The 18,540-nt window shown below is 49.0% G+C and overlaps 1 protein-coding gene across 3 annotated transcripts in view; it reads right to left on the bottom strand.

The window, feature by feature from the left end:
• The window catches only part of LOC119461780 (complement factor B-like), a 190,843-nt gene that overhangs the window by 10,244 nt on the left and 162,059 nt on the right, over positions 1 to 18,540 (bottom strand). For all 3 annotated transcript variants that reach the window (XM_049672156.1, XM_049672157.1, XM_037723155.2), the window contains exon 8: positions 520 to 625. In XM_049672156.1, the coding sequence (XP_049528113.1) occupies positions 520 to 625 (106 nt within the window). The remainder of the gene's footprint in view (positions 1 to 519; positions 626 to 18,540) is intronic.

The raw sequence follows: 18,540 nt of genomic DNA, 5'->3' as shown, positions 1-18,540 counted from the left end.
TTAGTTTCGCCAAATATTTTTACTTGAGGAAAGTGATCTGCGCGAGTCAAGGTGTGACAGGCCTGGAGATAATGCGCTTAAACGTACGGAATGTGACTAGCATAAAAACTGTGGAAGAATGACAACAGGAACATTTTCTACGCATGTCGAGAGCAAGAATATTGATTCATTTCTTTACAGCTGACATAATGTCATACTGCGCGTTATTTAGAAACTAGAAAATATTTCGTGTAGGTTTAATTTTCAGATGTCATTTCTGTCATTAGTATTCCATTTGCAAGTTACGTTACAGGAATACCAGTACAACGTAAACGGAGCCACGCAAGCAGTTTTGTAGCCTGTTCGCAAGAAATAGTTACAGCCTTTCACTGGACATGATGTCATAGAGTGACGTTAGGAAATACAAATTCAGAGTTCATAAAACTGTTTTTCTACTTCAAGGTGGCTATTCGTATTAGCATTTATGTAGCTTTAGCGTCTCATTTTCCTATTGCTGCGGCATGACCGAAACACACTTACCATCTGTGATGAGAAATGCAGCGAATTTCCTTTCTCTTAAATGCCGCATTGTATCCATATTCGTCTTCATCACATCCTAGACCCGCGTTGATTGAAGTGCCGCCCGCTGCAAAGATATCAGAGATGCATGAGTCGAAATGAAAGTTTCAATCTGGAGTTTTCTATTAAAACTCAATTAAAACGAAATGATGAGTTTTCAGATATTTGTAAATGCTTCTTTTTAAAGAATTTGTGCACTGACCAAAATTGTAGCAGAGCAAGGTGTGGAAAAACTCCCATACCACTACTCCAGGAAAGTTGCTGAAAGTCGTATTGCTAAGTCGTACTTCTGTGCTACACTTATTAGTATAAAGCAGGTTGTCGGTACAAAATGTGCTTCGTTCTGGTTTAACTTTGTTCTAGTGGAAAAAGTTCAGCTTTGGTTGAGTGGAAAAAAAAATTACACCATCTTCCCGTAGGGGAACCCTGAGTAGTATGCGAAGTGGTCGACTCAAGGTAGTTTTATCAGCTGTGTAAACTTGGACATGCAGCAGCACCAGCAACGCGCAGAACTGTTGTCGACGCTGTCGGCGTTTTGCCGCCGACAACGCGCGCGGCGTTGGTGACTGTTTCCGGTGCCTCTGGGGGCGCCTACCGTCGCGTCTCTAACGTAAGCTGCTTCGCATTATTGCGTGCGGAGCCGCAGGTGTTGCCATTCGTTGCGCAATCCGGAGAGGAGAGGAGCGTCGGAGAGGAGGAATGCCGAGAGGACAGGAGATGAGACAAGGAGAGGAGGGGGAGGAGGATGCACATGCGCAGTGCGGGTGTGGACGCCGCACGGCGGATTCAGGGAGGGATTTAGCCCCGAGCATAAGAGGCTTCGCATCTAAAACATAGTATTTATTTTTGTCAATAAATGAACTATGAATTCTGAGATCATGGCTCATTGTTTTGAGTCAAGGCACTAACTATGATCTCAGAAGCTGCGCGTCATCGAATGCACACGCTGAAATGCGAGACCGCTGTTCCGATAACACTAACTCTTGAGCGCGCAAGGCCCGGGTTTCGATATGATGCCAATCTGCTAGTGCACCGAGCGGCAGACTTGCATTACTGGAGCACTCAACCGGCTATTGCTCGCACTATCCCTGCCTGAGATACGCGCTAATACGGACCCTTGAGATATGCATGTACATGTCCTGACGTCCTAACCGACGATTCGAAGTATCATATACAAGCCTGCGTTGCCGTATTCGAACATTTAATTTTTACTTGCATACATGTGGTCTGGCGGTATCCCCTTTATGCTACCTCTAAAATGAGCTGTAATCCATCGATAACTTTTTACTATCGTGTCGTCCGTTTTCTACTCCGTTCCGCTTTTTTCTATGGCTGCCATTATGCAGCACTGTTCTAATCTCTCTAGGAGCATCTGTTTAGTGTACCGCCACAAGAACGCTTGCCGAGCCATTTTTAGTAACATCTGCAATACAAAAATATTACCTGATTATTAATTTCCATTTTCCATGACTGATTTATTTCTCCTTTAATAAAATATCAAGTTAGAAAACTCAAATATCAAAACACAAATTCACAGTAACAATCTTATTAGTATTACGACTGAAAATTTAAATCACTCATTCTTTACGTCTACCCTTTACTTTTGGCATTTTAATATTAAGTCCATATTACTCTACCTTTCTATACAAGGCTGGCTACATTATTATACACTATTTTTTTCATTTATTATCGGTTTCTTTCTCACCTACAAGCGTTCATTTATTTTCCTTGATATTTTTGTTGGTTTTTATTTTGTTACCATCTGGTTCGTGGCCTATCCCCCCACGGTGTGTTTTGCCCTAAATAAGGCATCATCATCTTTTATATCAATGAACTCATTGTAATTATTATCTAAACATATTTTAAACCTCTCTTTTTTTAATTAAATGTATTTAAGGAGAGGTTGGTGCCTATATGTGGCGCCGGCTACTCCTCTTCTCTTGCATGATAGTTGTCCTCCGAATGTTGTCAAAACTCACAGAACTGGACTAATAACCACATGTACAAACATTTACGAACACAATCCTAACTGAAATATAAATAAATGTTCGCACTACAGAAGAGTTCACATAACATAAATACTCACAAAACTGAAGTGTTCACACACAACACATGAGTTCAACACAAGCATAAATGTTCTCAAAACCAAGTTCACAAAGATGATGTTGGGCACTTGCGAATTAGGTCCCTCTTGAATGCCGTGCTCTAAATACAAGTCTTGTGCGCAGACACAAATGCCACATGAACACGAAGACACAGTAAACATGTAATCAAGAGTGCCTGCTAATAATAACAATGCCAGCAATAACTAATATCTGACTTAGTATTCTTGTGATATTTTTGATTCCTCCAAAAATTGTACCAAGGCGCGCGCAGCGATGTTTTGTAGTTTTTCTGTCGGCCATGGACCCAAAATTTTTCCTATGGATAGTGGTCGTCTATCCAAGCCACGTAGTTTTTCTGAAAGCTCCTTACGGGGAGCATCATGTTTTTTACAGCGTAGAAGAAGGTGTTCTATGTCTTCTCCAGCCTCTCCACATGAGCATGTAGCACTATTAGTTTTTCTTATCCTATACAGGAAGCTTTTACTATAGGCAGTGCCTAGCCGAAGCCTATGTACTGTTGTTTCAACCAATCGGTTAATTTTAAACGGAATATTGAATTCTATTCCAGGATCAATATTATATAATCGAGAGTTCTGCGCATCATTTATGAACCAAGTTTCCTTGGACAATTCACCGCATAGTTTGTTCAATAAACAACGCGCATCACTCATTGCTAGAGGAACTAGTGATAAATCATTCTTTTGATGAGCCTCACGTGCCATTTGATCAGCCGTTACATTTCCTATGATTTCACAGTGGCTTGGAATTCACTGGAAAGTTATGTCGTGTTGCAGATCTTTCGCTATGGCATATGTCTTCTCTATTTCATATGCCAATGTGCTGTTTCTTTTTCTTAAGCTAATTTCATTTAGGCTCAGCAATGAGGCTTGGTAATCACTCAGAACTACCCAGCGAAGAGGTCCTCAATGCTGACATATGTAATGTAAAACAGAAATTATTGCGTAAAGTTCTGCCGTTGTGGACGTTGTAAATTGGCAAAGCTTATAAGATCTTTTCTCTTGGTATGTAGGTATATAAAACGCTGATGTAGAGCTTTGTTTCCAGCATGATCCATCGGTATATACGTGAATGCGATCTACGTAGTTAGTGTAAAGATGTGATAAAGTTAACTGCTTTATCGCAACTACGCGCATATCACATTTACGACCTACTCCAGGAATTGAAGTGACTATTTCTGGAATTGCAAGTCGCCATGGGGGATGAGTTGTGCATGCAGGCCAGTATTCGTAAGCAGGTAGTAAGTTTTTGCACCGCCGTATTTCATCATGTATGCGTGCAGCGGTTCTACCTTGAAGGTTTTGGCATAATGGATGATTAGCGTGTTGTCTTGCCAAACGAAAAAAGTGACAAGTTTTCCGTAAATCTTAGTGCATGAAAAGTTGGTTGGCGGGACTCAGCAATTACCAAAACACTGGCAGATCCACGGGGAACACGAAGACATATGCGAAGACTTCTGGCCATTAATCTTTGAATGGTTTCCTCTAGATTACGGGATATTCCATGTAGTACAGGCGCAGAGTATGCTATTCTTTGTCTAATGATCGCCGAGAGAATGCGTAATAAAGAAGAGGTTGAACTACTCCATCTCACTCCAACAAATCGACGAAGAATGTTAATTAGGGAGTAGACTTTCTCCTCTAATGCTTTTATTTGGGGAGCCCGTGATAACCGTCTGTCTATAATAATACCTAAGAACTTGTGTTGTCGCACAAGTTGCAAACGCTGAGAGTCTAGCACAAGTTGGAATCTCTTGAGGCATTTCCTTGTAAAAGGAAGTACAGCAGTTATCTCAAGTGAAATAATCATACCTTTACTTTTGTAGCGTTAGCTACACTGGCCTAGCCAAGCCCGTTTCGCGCGGCACATCAAGAGCCGTGCTGCGCATGCGCAAGGATCAGTGATGTCACACGGCTTGCGCACCGGAGCCACCGGAGCCGGCACCTCTCGCGCACTCCGCCGCCGCCGCGCGCGACTCACCGCCGCCGGTCTGCGCATTCCAGAGGAGTGACGTCGTAGCCGTGGTAGACGCACTGGCGCCGGCGCGCGCTCGCTGTGCAGTCGCCGTCTGACACTGCGCTGGAGCCGCTGCGCTTCTGACTGGCGTTTGCCAGTGTGGTATAGCCATGGAGAAGGAGAGCGCAAATGCTGCTCAACAGCGCAGAAGAACGGAGAAGCTTGACTCATCGGATCCCGAAGTAGTTGCCTGGCAATTAGCGGTTGAGCGTAGGAGACAACCAGGAAAGCTAAAAATAATCAGCTGAACATTTGCTAACGCTACGTATATCCTGGCATAGCCGAGCTAAGCCACTGCAACTTTTCAAAAAATCATTAATCACTGTTAGGCCAGCTTCTAACTTTTGCTGAACGGCTTGAGTACTCGTGTCAGAAGCCTATATGCACAAGTCGTCTGCATATAGTGAATAATTCAAGGTAGCAGGCAAGATATGAGGTAATTCAGCCATAACACAGGTAAATAAAAATAGACTGAGTACACTACCTTGTGGAACGCCTTGATTCACTTTATGCTCTGTGCTTTTGCCATCAGCAGCTTCAATATAGATTTTCCTGTCTCTTAAGAATTCCGCAATACATCTCAGTGTTCGGCCAACTATGCCCAACTGAATTAACCCATGCAGTACGTGAGCGTGGCTGGCTGTGTCAAATGCACGCTTTATGTATAGAAACACTGCAATGGTGATTCTTCCACAGCTCCTCTCATGATCTACGTATGTAACAAGATCTAAAATTGCATCCATCGTACACCGGCGCCTGCGGAAGCCCGCCATATTTTCAGGCAGTGCGTTGGTGCATTCTGTTCACCTTTGAAGCCTAGCATCAATCATCTTTTCCATAAGTTTACAAACGCAACTTGTCAGGCTTACAGGGCGGAAAGAATCTAACGATAAAGGAGTTTTACCCGGTTTTAGTATCGGAACCACTCGCGCAATTTTCCAAGAAGGAGGAAGACATTCCGATATCCACGCATCATTCAGTAATTTTAATAAAGTATTTGTGGCTACAGGACCCAGGTTTTTCAGGGCAGCATATGTGACCCCATCAGGTACAGCTGCTGTCCTCTGGCGGCAGGATACAAGTGCGTTCTTTAATTCTTCTAGTGAAAATGGTTGATCTAGGTCATGATGATCGCTTCTAATAGAAAAATTGATCGATGCTTTGACTTCTTCTACAGAAATACGGTATTCAGATGTGTTTACTGCTGCACTTGGGCGAGTAATAAGCTGACAAAACTCATTTGCTACAGTTGTTTCCGGTACTTTCTGGACTAAAGCTAGTGCTCTGAATGGCTGTTGGTGCGTTACTGGTCCACTTAAAGAGCGCAGAACATTCCATAATTTTGATTCAGGTGTAAAGGGAGCGAGTGAAGTGCAGAATTCCTGCCAGCGCTTTGCACCAAGTCGCTCCAGCTGATGACCCATACGATCATGCACCTTTTGGCATTCTCGGTAATCTTCAAGAAGGCCAGTGCGTCGATATTTTCTCTCAGCTCTCCGGCGTATAGCTCTGAGCCTCTCGTATTCAGAATCTACACCAGTGTAACCATCAGGAATCTTAACAAATTTTGAACAAAGATTTAATTTGTCTTTTATAAGCGATAATAGACTGTATGTATCACTGACAGCATCAGCTTTACTTGTAATGTGATATCGAAATGCCTGCCAATTTGTTATTTTTGCAGAGCACCGATAAGTCAAAAATCGTAGTCTAGGATGCTGTATTAGGATAGGAAAGTGATCACTACCCCTTGATCAATGTCCGTTCTCCATGTTGCTCCACATGCAATATCGTTTGAGCGGAGCGTGAGATCGAGGCAGCTGGAGTAATGAAAACCCCGTAGTAAGGTCACTGAGCCGTCATTCAACAAACACAGACCACTCTTCTGAATTGCCTTTTCTAGCTCATTTCCACGACGGTCGCAGTAGGCGCTTCCCCACATGACATGGTGTGCATTGAAATCTCCGCAAAGACAAAGACGTTGGCAAAGACAAAGGCAAAGACAAAGACGTTGTAGTGGGGCTGGGTCAGAGGCTCTTCTGTCAGACTGAAACCTGCTGGAACCTGTGCGCTCTGTGCAGTCTTGACTAGACAAGCGCTAGCCGTTTACCGGTAATGAAATACTCCCCGTAACATCTTTTTGGTGGAGGTGCTGAGGACGCCTGACGACCGCCCAATCTGTTTTTCTTGCTCTCGCGTCAGCCACATTTCACGCCACTGCCGCAATCGTCGGAATTACCCACCAAGCTTCCCTGGTGACCGCCGCCAAGATCGTGGCCAGTGCTATAGCACATGTCTTCTCGACGAGGAATTTCCGGCCCGTGATCCTCACTGTCTGTCTTCGAGCTCTCAATCGACCGATGTTGCGGCACAAGGACACTGGTCCATCCGATCGCCGTCCCCTCAAGTTCGCCAGTCGCGCTCCCCTCAACGCCGTCGCTCTCCTTCTCCGGCTTCCTCTGGCCACCACCCGGGAAACTAGCCAGTGCAACTCCGGGAGGTGAGGCTGCATTGACAACAAGGACCGCAAAACCTCTATTGAACCCTACTTCAGACGCAATTTGCTCGGTGTTCTCGTCGACGGTGTGCCCGTTCCTGCTCTCATTGATACTGGCGCCCACATATCTGTTCTGAGTTCTACGCTCCGACGCCGCCTACGCAAAGTGCTGACACCTGCCGTCTCTCCTACTCTGCGAGTAGCTGACGGCACCTGAACACCGGTTCTTGGTATGTGCACTGCCCGCGTTACTGTTGCCGGTCACCACACTTCAGTTCTTTTCGCTGTTCTAGATGCTTGCCCTCATGATGTCATTCTTGGTATTGACTTTTTGAGCGCCCACTCTGCCCTCATCGATTGTTCTACTGGCATTTTGCGGCTCGAACTGCCATTGTGTCCTCATTACGCCGCATCAAGTAACACTCGCCTACGTTCCATGGAGTTTCTACGACTACCCGCGCAGGCTGCTACCTACGTCCTTATGTCACCGTTTCCACCGGTGCCTAATGGTGAATATGTGGTCGCTCCCCTCACAGACCTGATCCTCTCGCGCAACATCACGCTTCCTCATATCATAGTGGTTGTTGCCAACAACAGAACGCTGCTTCCAGTCCTCAACTTTTCTACTTCGACCCATGTTCTTCCTCAAGAAATTTCACTAGCCGAACTGTCACCTCTGGAAGAATGTACTGTTTCTGCATTCACTGCTGACGCTGAGCCCATGACCCAACCTGTCATACCGGCGCCAACCCAGGCACTTCTGGACAAAATGATATCCCCCGACCTCTTACCGTCCCAAAGTGAAGCACTCCGTGGTGTCCTATTTTCGTACCTTGACGTATTTGATGTCGAGAACACTCCATTAGGCCGTACACAAGTCGTGGCCCACCGCATCGACACTGGAGACGCCAGCCCCCCTCACAAGCACCCTTACCGAGTGTCTCACTCTGAGCGCCAAGTCATCCAAAAGGAGGTTGATAAAATGCTTGATAAAGATGTGATAGAGCCTTCTTCTAGCCCCTGGGCATCCCCTGTAGTGCTTGTGAAAAAGAAGGACAACAGCTGGCGGTTTTGCGTCGATTAGCGCCATCTCAATCGGGTAACGAAGAAGGATGTGCATCCTCTTCCACGAATTGATGATGCGCTCGACTGCCTCGATGGTGCCAAATATTTCTCGTCGCTAGACCTCCGCGCGGGATACTGGCAAATTGCCGTCGATGAGCGAGACCGCGAGAAGACCGCATTCATCACACCCGACGGCCTCTACCAATTTAAGGTTATGCCTTTTGGGTTGTGTAATGCTCCTGCAACTTTTGAACGCATGATGGACACTCTTCTACGTGGTCTGAAATGGTCAACCTGTCTTTGTTATCTGGATGACGTAATCGTTTTCTCGCCCAGCTTTGACAGCCACCTCCCTCGTCTGTCGGCCATTCTCGACACATTTCGGCGTTCTGGCCTCCAGCTCAATTCATCTAAGTGTACCTTTGGGCGCCTCCAGATCAAATTACTTGGACACCTAGTCGACGCTACTGGCGTGCAACCGGGCCCTGACAAGGTCCGTGCCGTCCGCGACTTCCCGGTTCCACGATCCACGCAAGAAGTGCGCAGCTTTCTTGGGCTCTGCTCCTATTTTCGCCGCTTTGTTCTCAACTTCACGGACATTGCTCGACCACTCATGGACCTACTCAAAACGGATGCGGCCTTTTCTTGGGGCGCGGAATAAGCGAAGTCCTTTGTGTCGTTGATTTCTGCCCTCACTTCACCACCTGTGCTGGCTCATTTTGACCCGGCTGCTAGAACAGAACTTCGCACCGACGCAAGCGGCCATGGCATTGGTGCTATCCTCGCCCAAACACAGAACGAAGTCAACCGTGTGATCGCGTATGCTAGTCGTCTTCTGTCACCATCGGAGAAGAATTACACCATTACTGAGCCGGAGTGCCTAGCTCTCGTCTGGGCTGTCGCGAAATTTCGTCCGTACCTATATGAACGGCCGTTCGTGGTCATAACAGACCATCATGCACTCTGCTGGCTCTCGACAATTAAAGACCCCACAGGAAGGCTCGGCCGTTGGGCATTACGGTTACAGGAGTACACGTTCTCGGTAGTGTACAAATCTGGCAAGTTACACAACGACGCCGACTGTCTCTCCCGCCATCCCGTTGAACCACCCGACTCCACTGAAACAGACCCCGACACCTATGTGTTGGCGATAACAGACTTCATCCATGTGGCCGACGAACAACGTAGAGATCCATCGTTGCTCTCTATTATTGACCGTCTGCAATCCGGCTCCATCGACCCTTCACTCAACCTGTTCTTGCTTCAGGATAACGTTCTTTACCGCCGCAAGATGCACCCCGACGGCGCAGAACTCCTGCTCGTTGTCCCGCATCATCTGCGCAGGGATGTCCTCGTCCAGTTTCATGACGCCCGCACTTCCGGGCACTTAGGCGTCTCGAGAACTTATGATCGCATACGACGACGTTTTTTCTGGAAGGGCCTTTATCGGTCCGTTCGCCGCTACGTAACATCTTGTGACCTGTGTCAGCGTCGCAAGAAACCTGCGACCCAACCTGCTGGTCTACTTCAGCCAATTGACGTTCCAACCAAGCCGTTTTATCGAGTGGGCCTGGACTTGCTCGGTCCCTTTCCAATTTCCACGAAAGGCAACAAATGGATTGCTGTCGCTACGGAGTATACCACTCGATATGCAATTACTCGAGCGTTGCCAACCAGCTGCGCCACAGACGTAGCCGACTTCCTACTGTATGACGTCATCCTCCAACATGGTGCTCCACGTCACCTGCTCACAGATCACGGTCGCTGCTTCCTCTCTCGTGTGGTTGACGATCTACTTCGATCATGTGCTACTCACCACAACTTCACGACCTCATATCACCCTCAAACCAATGGACTCACTGAACGCCTAAACCGTACGCTGACCGACATGCTTTCCATGTACGTTTCCGATGACCACCACGATTGGGACGTTGCGCTTCTGCTCGTCACATTTGCATACAACTCATCGCGTCATGAAACTGCCGGCTACTCACCCTTCTATCTTCTCTTTGGACGTCATCCCTTACTACCCTTTGACACCTTGTTCCCTTCTGATCCAGCCTCCCCGTCCACGACTTCCTATGCGCAAGATGCCATCACGCGTGCGCTCGTCGCGAGCACAGTCGCCCGCGCTCGACTCTCGTCATCGCAGACCGCACAAAAGGCCACTTACGATCGTCGACACCGGGATACTGATTTTCCACCGGGCTCTCTCGTCCTCCTCTGGCTCCCATCTCGTCGTGTCGGCCTTTGTGAAAAGTTAATGTCGAGGTATATGAGCCGTGCTCCCTCAAGGGCTGCAGAAGATAGCGCCAACCTTTCCCTTTCCCTCAAGAACCACTTATCTATCTCTTATCTATCAGGCCCTACCGCGTGCTGCGCCAGGTGACTCCTGTCACCTATGAGATATCTCCCATGGCATCCACCTCATCGACTGCCGCCCCCCGAAGTGACATTGTACATGTTTCCCGCCTCAAACACTACAACTGTGATAACCCATTTTGACCACAACAAGCACCGAGACGGTGCTTTATCGGCCGGGGATAATGTCACGAGCCATGGCAAAGACAAAGACGTTGTTGTGGCGCTGGGTCAGAGGCTCTTCTGTCCGACTGAAACCTGCTGGAACCTGTGCGCTCTGTGCAGTCTTGACTAGACAAGCGCTAGCCGTTTACCGGTAATTAAATACTCCCCGTAACAATATTACCCCTTTTGTGTATTTCTCGAAGAGGCCCGTCAATGTGGAAAATGAAATATTTGTAGAAGGCTGTAGATAAATGCTGACAATAGTGATATTTACTCGGCCAAACCGAACTTCGCATGCTACGTATTCTGGGATGTCTGACGCTGTAGCACTTAATAGCGCTGACGGCAGGTCTCTTCGAACACAGATCATCCCTCTGCACAATCCTGAAGATCGAGAGGATGTATAAACAACGTAGTTAGTAAGCCGAAAAGCGTTGTCTACACCGGCCTCTGTAATACATAAGTCTGGAAAGGAGAATTGAGTTACCAGTTTTCTAAAATCCGCACACTTAGAGCGAAGACTATTCGCATTCCACTGGAATATGGCGACATTTTGATAACAATTATGCATGTCCCGTCTGCGCAGTGGCTGACGTAGCGTTTTGTAATATCACTTGTTCCATCGACAATACGGCCTTAACCTCCGTTAGGTTATTTGCCTGTGGAATCGCGACAAGTATGGCTTTTAAAGCAGAAAACAACATTGGAATGACAAGTTCAGCAATAGACGCTGAGGGGGTCCCCTGTTTCGTTACACTTACTGGTTGCGGTGTGCTGGTATTCTGTCGTATGTTAGTCACGTGGTTGTTCTTTCGAAGATGTCCTTCCTGAGGTTCTTGTCGAGCTTGATGTTGGCTTGGTGATGACCCAAAACTTTGTCCTCTGTTTTGTGGTCCCCTTGCGACTTTCGCGTATGTCATAGAGGCATCCTGATGCTTAGGCACTTGTGGCCGAGGTGGTTGCGCTGGCTTCATCGTATTCTTGTTTGGTTCCGGTGCACCACGCTGTTGGGTGCGACCATAGCAGATGTCGTGTTGATGTTGAAGAGCTGCTGCTTTATTCTGCGGGCATCCCGAAAATGATGCAGTGTGGGGTCCGTTGCAGTTCGCACACTTAGGCTGTCTTATAGATTTGCAGTGTTTGTGATCGTGGTCTTCTGCACATATTTTGCAGCGCCTTGTTCCTCGGCAGTTTTTCGCTAAGTGACCAAATCTCTGGCAGTTATAGCAGCGCCTGGCTGGCCCCAGATATTCCTCGACTGGATGACTAGTGAAGCCAAGATACACTCGCTCTGGAATTGGTCGGTCATTGTGGAATTGCAAAATCACACTTCTCACTGGGCGCGATTCCACAGTGCCATCTTCTTGACGTATATAGCGGGTCTGACGTCTAGCTGATGTCACTCCTGCCTCTCTTAAATAACCTCTCTTCTTAAACCTCTCTTCACCCCGTAACATTTTTGTAGAGTTAAATGGGTCTTCAAGACGCAAGACACATCTACGCAGCGGGTACTCGTCGGGTGCATCTGCAATGCCAACTCAATGGAGGACTGTCCGCCGTCATTCTAGCACAACCGGACCACCCAGGCACTTTACGGGCATCGACAACACCGATGTTGAAGAGTGCCAAGAGGTGTGCCTGCCACGACAACCCGACCCAAAATTATTCTGCTTACGCTGCCTGGCCATCACAAGCTCATCAACGTGGACGTGGATGGTATACCTGTTATAACAACGACTGACACAGGAGCACACATATGAGGTTTGAACTCGAACCTCCACGCGCGCCTAAAGAAAGCTCTAACTCATGCCCCACTCGCTGTCGTCTACGCAGCCGACGGAGGAACTCCAGCTGTGACGGGTATGTGTGCCGCTCGGATGCGGCATTCTGAGTGTTTGCCGTTTCTGTACCTTGGGCATTTACAGAGGTGATAGCAGACACGCGAGGAGTATATGTTAATTCCCGTTCCTCGTATTTCTTCAACATAATAATGCGGAAGACCTTGATTTTTTTCACCTAAATCAAGGGCGTAACGAACGTCGTTGCTGACTTCAGCAACCTTAAATGCTCCTTTCTACTGCATGAGAAGCTTATTAGAGTTACTAGGTAAGAGAATGAAAACCTTGTCACCGGTTCGTACGCTTCGTTGTGTGGTCTTACGATCCTAGTAAAGCTCCTGCCTTTTGTGTACTTTACCAAGCTCCTCGTGAGCGAGGTCACATGTTCCTTTGAGTCGGTCATAACGTCCATACGGTAAGTGTACGTTGTTCGCCCCTCATCATCAATGTCCTCTTTCGTCCACAGCTCTTTCAAAACGCTCAAAGGTCCGCCCACGTCCCTGTCATAGATTAATTCAAATGACGGAAACCTAATGTGGCTTGTGGCACTTCGCGATAGGCAAAGAGAAGAGGAGCAATGTAGTGATCCCATGACCGGGGCTTCTCTTGGCAGATTCCTTTGAGCATGGCCTTCAGTGTGCCGCTGAACTTTTCGACCAAGCCATTTGCCATGGGATAAGATTGCTGCATTATCTAGTTGTCCGTCCGGGAGGGTCCATAATTGGTCGGCGACGAATAGCTGCGTGGCTAGGGCGACGGGGACCAATGGCACCAAGGTGACTGCGAACGAGCGGGACGACTCTCATCAACGGATACGTCAGAGGCAGGAGGCATGCGGCGAGGCGAGTAGCAGCGAGACCTTAAGATCATTAAGTATAATAAAAGCCGGCAGATCCCACGCCCTGTGCGAATCGTTGTTATGCGAAGCTATGTGCGGGGAGCCTACCAAGTTAACGAAACGACCATGAGAGTACCAAGACGTAGGCGGCTTTATCATGACATACATGCCACGCATGTCGTGACATTCACGTGATGAGTCATCAGGCGTCCCTTTAGGAACGCCTAGGAGAACTTAAGGCGAAAGCCTTAGCCATATGCTCATGACTATGACTTCAACCATTGAACTTTAGCGTTTTCCTTCACTTAATGCTACATCCGAACCCATAGCATTGGTTTTTGAGTGTTATTCTTTTTTGCTGAGTCATTGTCATTTTTGCTGAGTCATGCTCATGACTATGACTTCTACCACCATCCTTTAGTGTTTCTTTCACTTAGTACCCACATCATAACCCATTTCAGTGGTTTCTGAGTGTTAATTGTTTTTTGCTAAGTCATTGTCATTATTGATAAGTCAAGCTCATGACTATACTTCTACCACCATACTTTACTGTTACCTTCACTTAGTACCCACGTCAGAACGAATTTCAGTGGTTTCTGAGTGTTAATCTTTGTTCGCTGAGTCATTGTCATTTTTGCAGAGTCATGCTCATGACTATGACTTCTACCACCATCCTTTAGTGTTGACATCACTTAGTGCCCACGTCCGAACCCATTTCAGTGGTTTTTGAGTGTTAATGTTTTTTGGCTGGGTCATTATTAATTGTGTAAGGAAGATGACGAACGTCGACGCAGAGTCAGCAGCATCGGCAGCATCAAGCGCGCAGCAGAAGCTCGAGCGAGAGGACTGGGCTCGGTACATCCTGCGACCCGCTGTCGCTACGAACTCCAATAAACCCCCTGTATAAGTGGTGGAGCCGTGCTGGGTAACGTTCCACTCTACCATCCTGGAACTTCGTTCGCGGACGCTACCCTCTGCCAAGCCGGACGCCGACCAGCAGACTCTTCCATCGCCACCCGTCCCTTGCGCTGGCACCGTTCGCCAGCGGGAACCTCCCATCTTCAGCGGAACCGACGACAACGACGTTGAAGAGTGGCTGTCATCTTATGAACGGGTGAGCGTCCACAACAAATGGAATGACTCGGACAAGCTGGCTTACGTATCCTTCTATCTTGCGGGCGTCGCCAGTCTCTGGTTCAGGAATCATGAGAGGGATATCCGAACGTGGTCGGCGTTCAAGACGTCGATTACCGAAGTATTTGACCGACCCGCCGTCAGGATACTCCGAGCCGAGCAGCGTTTGCGTACACGCGCACAGGACACGGGTGAGACGTTCACCAGCTATATAGAAGACGTCCTCGATTTGTGCAGGCGCGTGAACGCTGCCATGACGGAAGCGGAAAGGATTAAGCACGTCATGAAGGGGATCGATGATGACGCGTTCCAGATGCTTCTGGCCAAGGACCCGCGCACTGTTGGTGACGTTATCAGCTTGTGCCAGAGCTATGATGAATTGCGAAAGCAGCGAGCTCTGACAAGGCGACATCCCACACCTAATGCGGCGTCACTCTACAGCCTGACCACCGGCCCCGAACAAGCCTCCCTGATAGCCCAAATCAAAGATTTTGTCCGCGAAGAAGTCGCACGCCAGCTGTCTCTGGTGTCCATCACTCCGGAGTCTGCCAGCACTTTGCCGTCTCCTCTCCGTAATGTGATCCATGAAGAGGTCACGAAAGCGCTGCCAGCTGTTCACCAGCCGGATGCCGTGGCTACACCGGTCACTTATGCTGTGGTTGCTGCAATGGCCCCTCGCAGTGCGCCCGTACCACGTTTCCAGCAGCCTGTGCACCGCCCTCCTCCTCCCGCTCCCTGGGCCAGCACTGCCGTCGCTAACCCGTGGCGTACGCCGGACAATCGGCCTATATGATTTGCATGCAGGTATCGCGGTCACGTCGCAAGGTTCTGCCGCCGCCGATCACAGGCGTTCGATGACGATCGACGAGCGTCCTATGTGCCGCCCGATCCAAGTGCGCCTTACGGACCCTTCGATCCATCACCACCTCGCTCCCCGACTGATCGCCGTCCTCGCTTCGAACGCTTCCGGTCACCCTCCCCACGTCGCCGATCGCTTTCCCCTATGCGTCAGCGACCCGTCTCTAACGAAGAGGGAAACTAGACGACGCAGTTCCTGAGGCAAGAACTGCGCAAGTGTCGACATGCCGAAGTCCTCCTCCTTTACCTGCCAATGTCATTGATGTGTTTGTCGAAGATGTCGCTACAGTCGCCCTCGTCGATACCGATGCCGCTATTTCAGTTATGGATGCCAGGTTTTGCCGCTTGCTTGGTAAAGTGACGACGTCTCTGTCTGGATTGTCGCTTCGAACGGCAAGTGCTCAACCCATTCGCCCTACCGCTGCTTGTACAGCCCGTGTAACCATACATGAGGTTTTATACACGATTGAGTTCATAGTTCTTTCATCGTGCTCCCACGCCGTTATTCTAGGATGGGATTTTCTCTCACGCCACAATGCCATCATAAATTGCACTCGGGCTGAGATTGAACTTTCCCACCTTGGTGACCTGGCCTCGGTCGATGCTCAACCTGCCGCTAAACTTCTCGTGCAAGAAGACACCTGTATTCCCCCGTGCTCTTCAGCATTCGTACCGGTCTCGTGTAGTGCTATATTCGACGGGACGGTCTTATTCATGCCCTCTCATCACTTTGTTACCCGAAAAGCGCTTCCTTTGCCCTTTGCAGCTCTTGACATCGCCGCCGGTGTCAGTACGATACCCATGTACAATCATCTTTCGTCGCCGCTATCACTGCTCCGCCGCGAATGCCTTGGTTACGTCGAGTCGGTTGATTCAACCCGAATTGTCTCCGTCCTCGACGAAATGCCTTCTACTGCCGTTCATGAACTGAGTGCCCTCTCCGTAGCCGACTCAGCATGGACAGATGTGTTCCGCCCATTCATCGCCGACGATCTGACACATTCGCAGCGATCTCAACTTCTCGCACTCCTTCAGCACTTCCACCGTTCTTTCGACGTTGCGCAAACATTTCTTGGCCGTGCATCGACAGTCGAGCATCACATCGACACTGGCTCTCACTCACCGCTGCGACAAAGACCATATCGCGTGTCTGCTACGGAACGTCGCGTCATTGCAGAACAGGTCGATGACATGCTTCGTCGGGGCGTCATTCAACCTTCACAGAGCCCATGGGCCTCTCCCGTGGTACTCGTCACGAAGAAAGACGGTTCCATCCGCTTCTGTGTTGATTTTCGACGGTTGAACAAGATCACACTGAAGGACGTCTACCCATTACCACGCATCGATGATGCTATGGACTGTTTGCAGGGAGCCGAGTTCTTTTCTTCGCTGGATTTGCGGTCAGGCTACTGGCAGGTTCTGATGGCAGAGGCCGATCGCCCGAAAACTGCCTTTGTTACACCAGACGGCTTGTATGAATTCACCGTCATGCCTTTCGGACTTTGCAACGCACCTGCTACGTTCGAAAGAATGATGGATAATGTTCTGCGTGGCCTCAAATGGAAAATCTGTCTTTGCTATCTTGACGACATTGTGGTGTTCGCCCCTGATTTCGCAACGCACCTGCTCCGCCTCCAGCACGTACTCACTTGCTTGACCAACGCCGGGTTGCAACTTAACCTAAAGAAATGTCGATTTGCTGTTCGTCAGCTCACAATATTAGGCCATGTCGTGTGAAAGGAGGGCGTTCGCCCGGATCCCGAGAAGCTACGTGCTGTTACTGCGTTCCCAAAACCTACCACTATCAAAGAGCTACGCAGTTTCATCGGCCTCTGCTCTTACTTTCGGCGATTCGTTCGCAACTTTGCGTCAATTATATCACCTCTCACGCAGCTCCTTGGTGGCTCTAGAGATCTTTCATCATGGTCTCCAGAGTGTGACGACGCATTCACAACCTTGCGCCGTCTTCTCACGACGCCACCCATTCTTCGCCATTTTGACCCTCAAGCGCCAACCGAACTTCATACTGACGCAAGTGGTGTAGGCCTTGGTGCTGTGTTGGCACAACGTCAACCTGGCCACACAGAATACGTCGTCGCATACGCGAGTCGCACGTTAACCAAGGCGGAGGCCAATTACAGCGTAACAGAAAAGGAGTGTTTGGCCATTGTGTGGGCACTTGGCAAGTTTCGCCCATATTTATACGGCCGATCTTTTGACGTAGTGACCGACCACCACGCACTATGTTGGCTGTCGACGCTAAAAGACCCATCGGGCCGCCTTGCCCGCTGGGCATTGCGAATTCAAGAATATGACACCCGCGTGGTTTACCGTTCCGGGCGAAAGCACTCCGACGCTGACGCGCTATCCCGATCACCGCTTCCCCCGAAGGCCAGTCACGACTCCTCCTGCCAGTGCACATTGTCATCTCTGGACTTTGACACTATCGCCTCTGCACAGCGTGATGATCCCTGGACTGCATCTCTGTTCGACCTTCTCTCGGATACGTCGAAAGTTCCAGCGTCACGAACGCTTCGGCGCCAAGTTCCTCATTTTGCGATTCGAGACCAGCTACTGTATCGCCGCAACTATGCCCCAGAAGGTCGCACATGGTTACTCGTCATTCCGCGAACCTTGCGATCCGAGATTTGCTCCTCGTTCCACGTCGACCCTCAGTGTGGCCACGCGGGAGTCTTCAAGACCTACGAAAGACTTCGACACCGCTATTACTGGCGGGGAATGTACAATTTCGTTCGCAACTTCGTCCGCTCTTGTCATGAGTGCCAACGTCGCAAAGCGCCACCGCACAACTCCGCCGGTGAACTCCAGCCTTTACAATGCCCATCCCGACCCTTTGATCGCGTGGGCATAGATCTCTACGGGCCACTTCCGTTGACTCCTACCGGCAACAGGTGGATTATCGTTGCGGTAGACCACTTAACACGTTATGCGGAGACTGCTGCTCTACCAAATGCTACAGCGCAGGAGGTCGCCAATTTCATACTGCGCCGTTTTCTCCTTCGTCATGGAGGTCCACGTGAACTTTTGAGCGACAGAGGCCGCACCTTCTTATCTGAAGTCGTCGAA

Source organism: Dermacentor silvarum, chromosome 8, assembly GCF_013339745.2.
Source record: "Dermacentor silvarum isolate Dsil-2018 chromosome 8, BIME_Dsil_1.4, whole genome shotgun sequence".
Taxonomy (NCBI): domain Eukaryota; kingdom Metazoa; phylum Arthropoda; class Arachnida; order Ixodida; family Ixodidae; genus Dermacentor; species Dermacentor silvarum.
The sequence above is the reverse complement of the archived record's forward strand: the minus strand, read 5'-3'. Positions and strand labels throughout refer to the sequence as shown.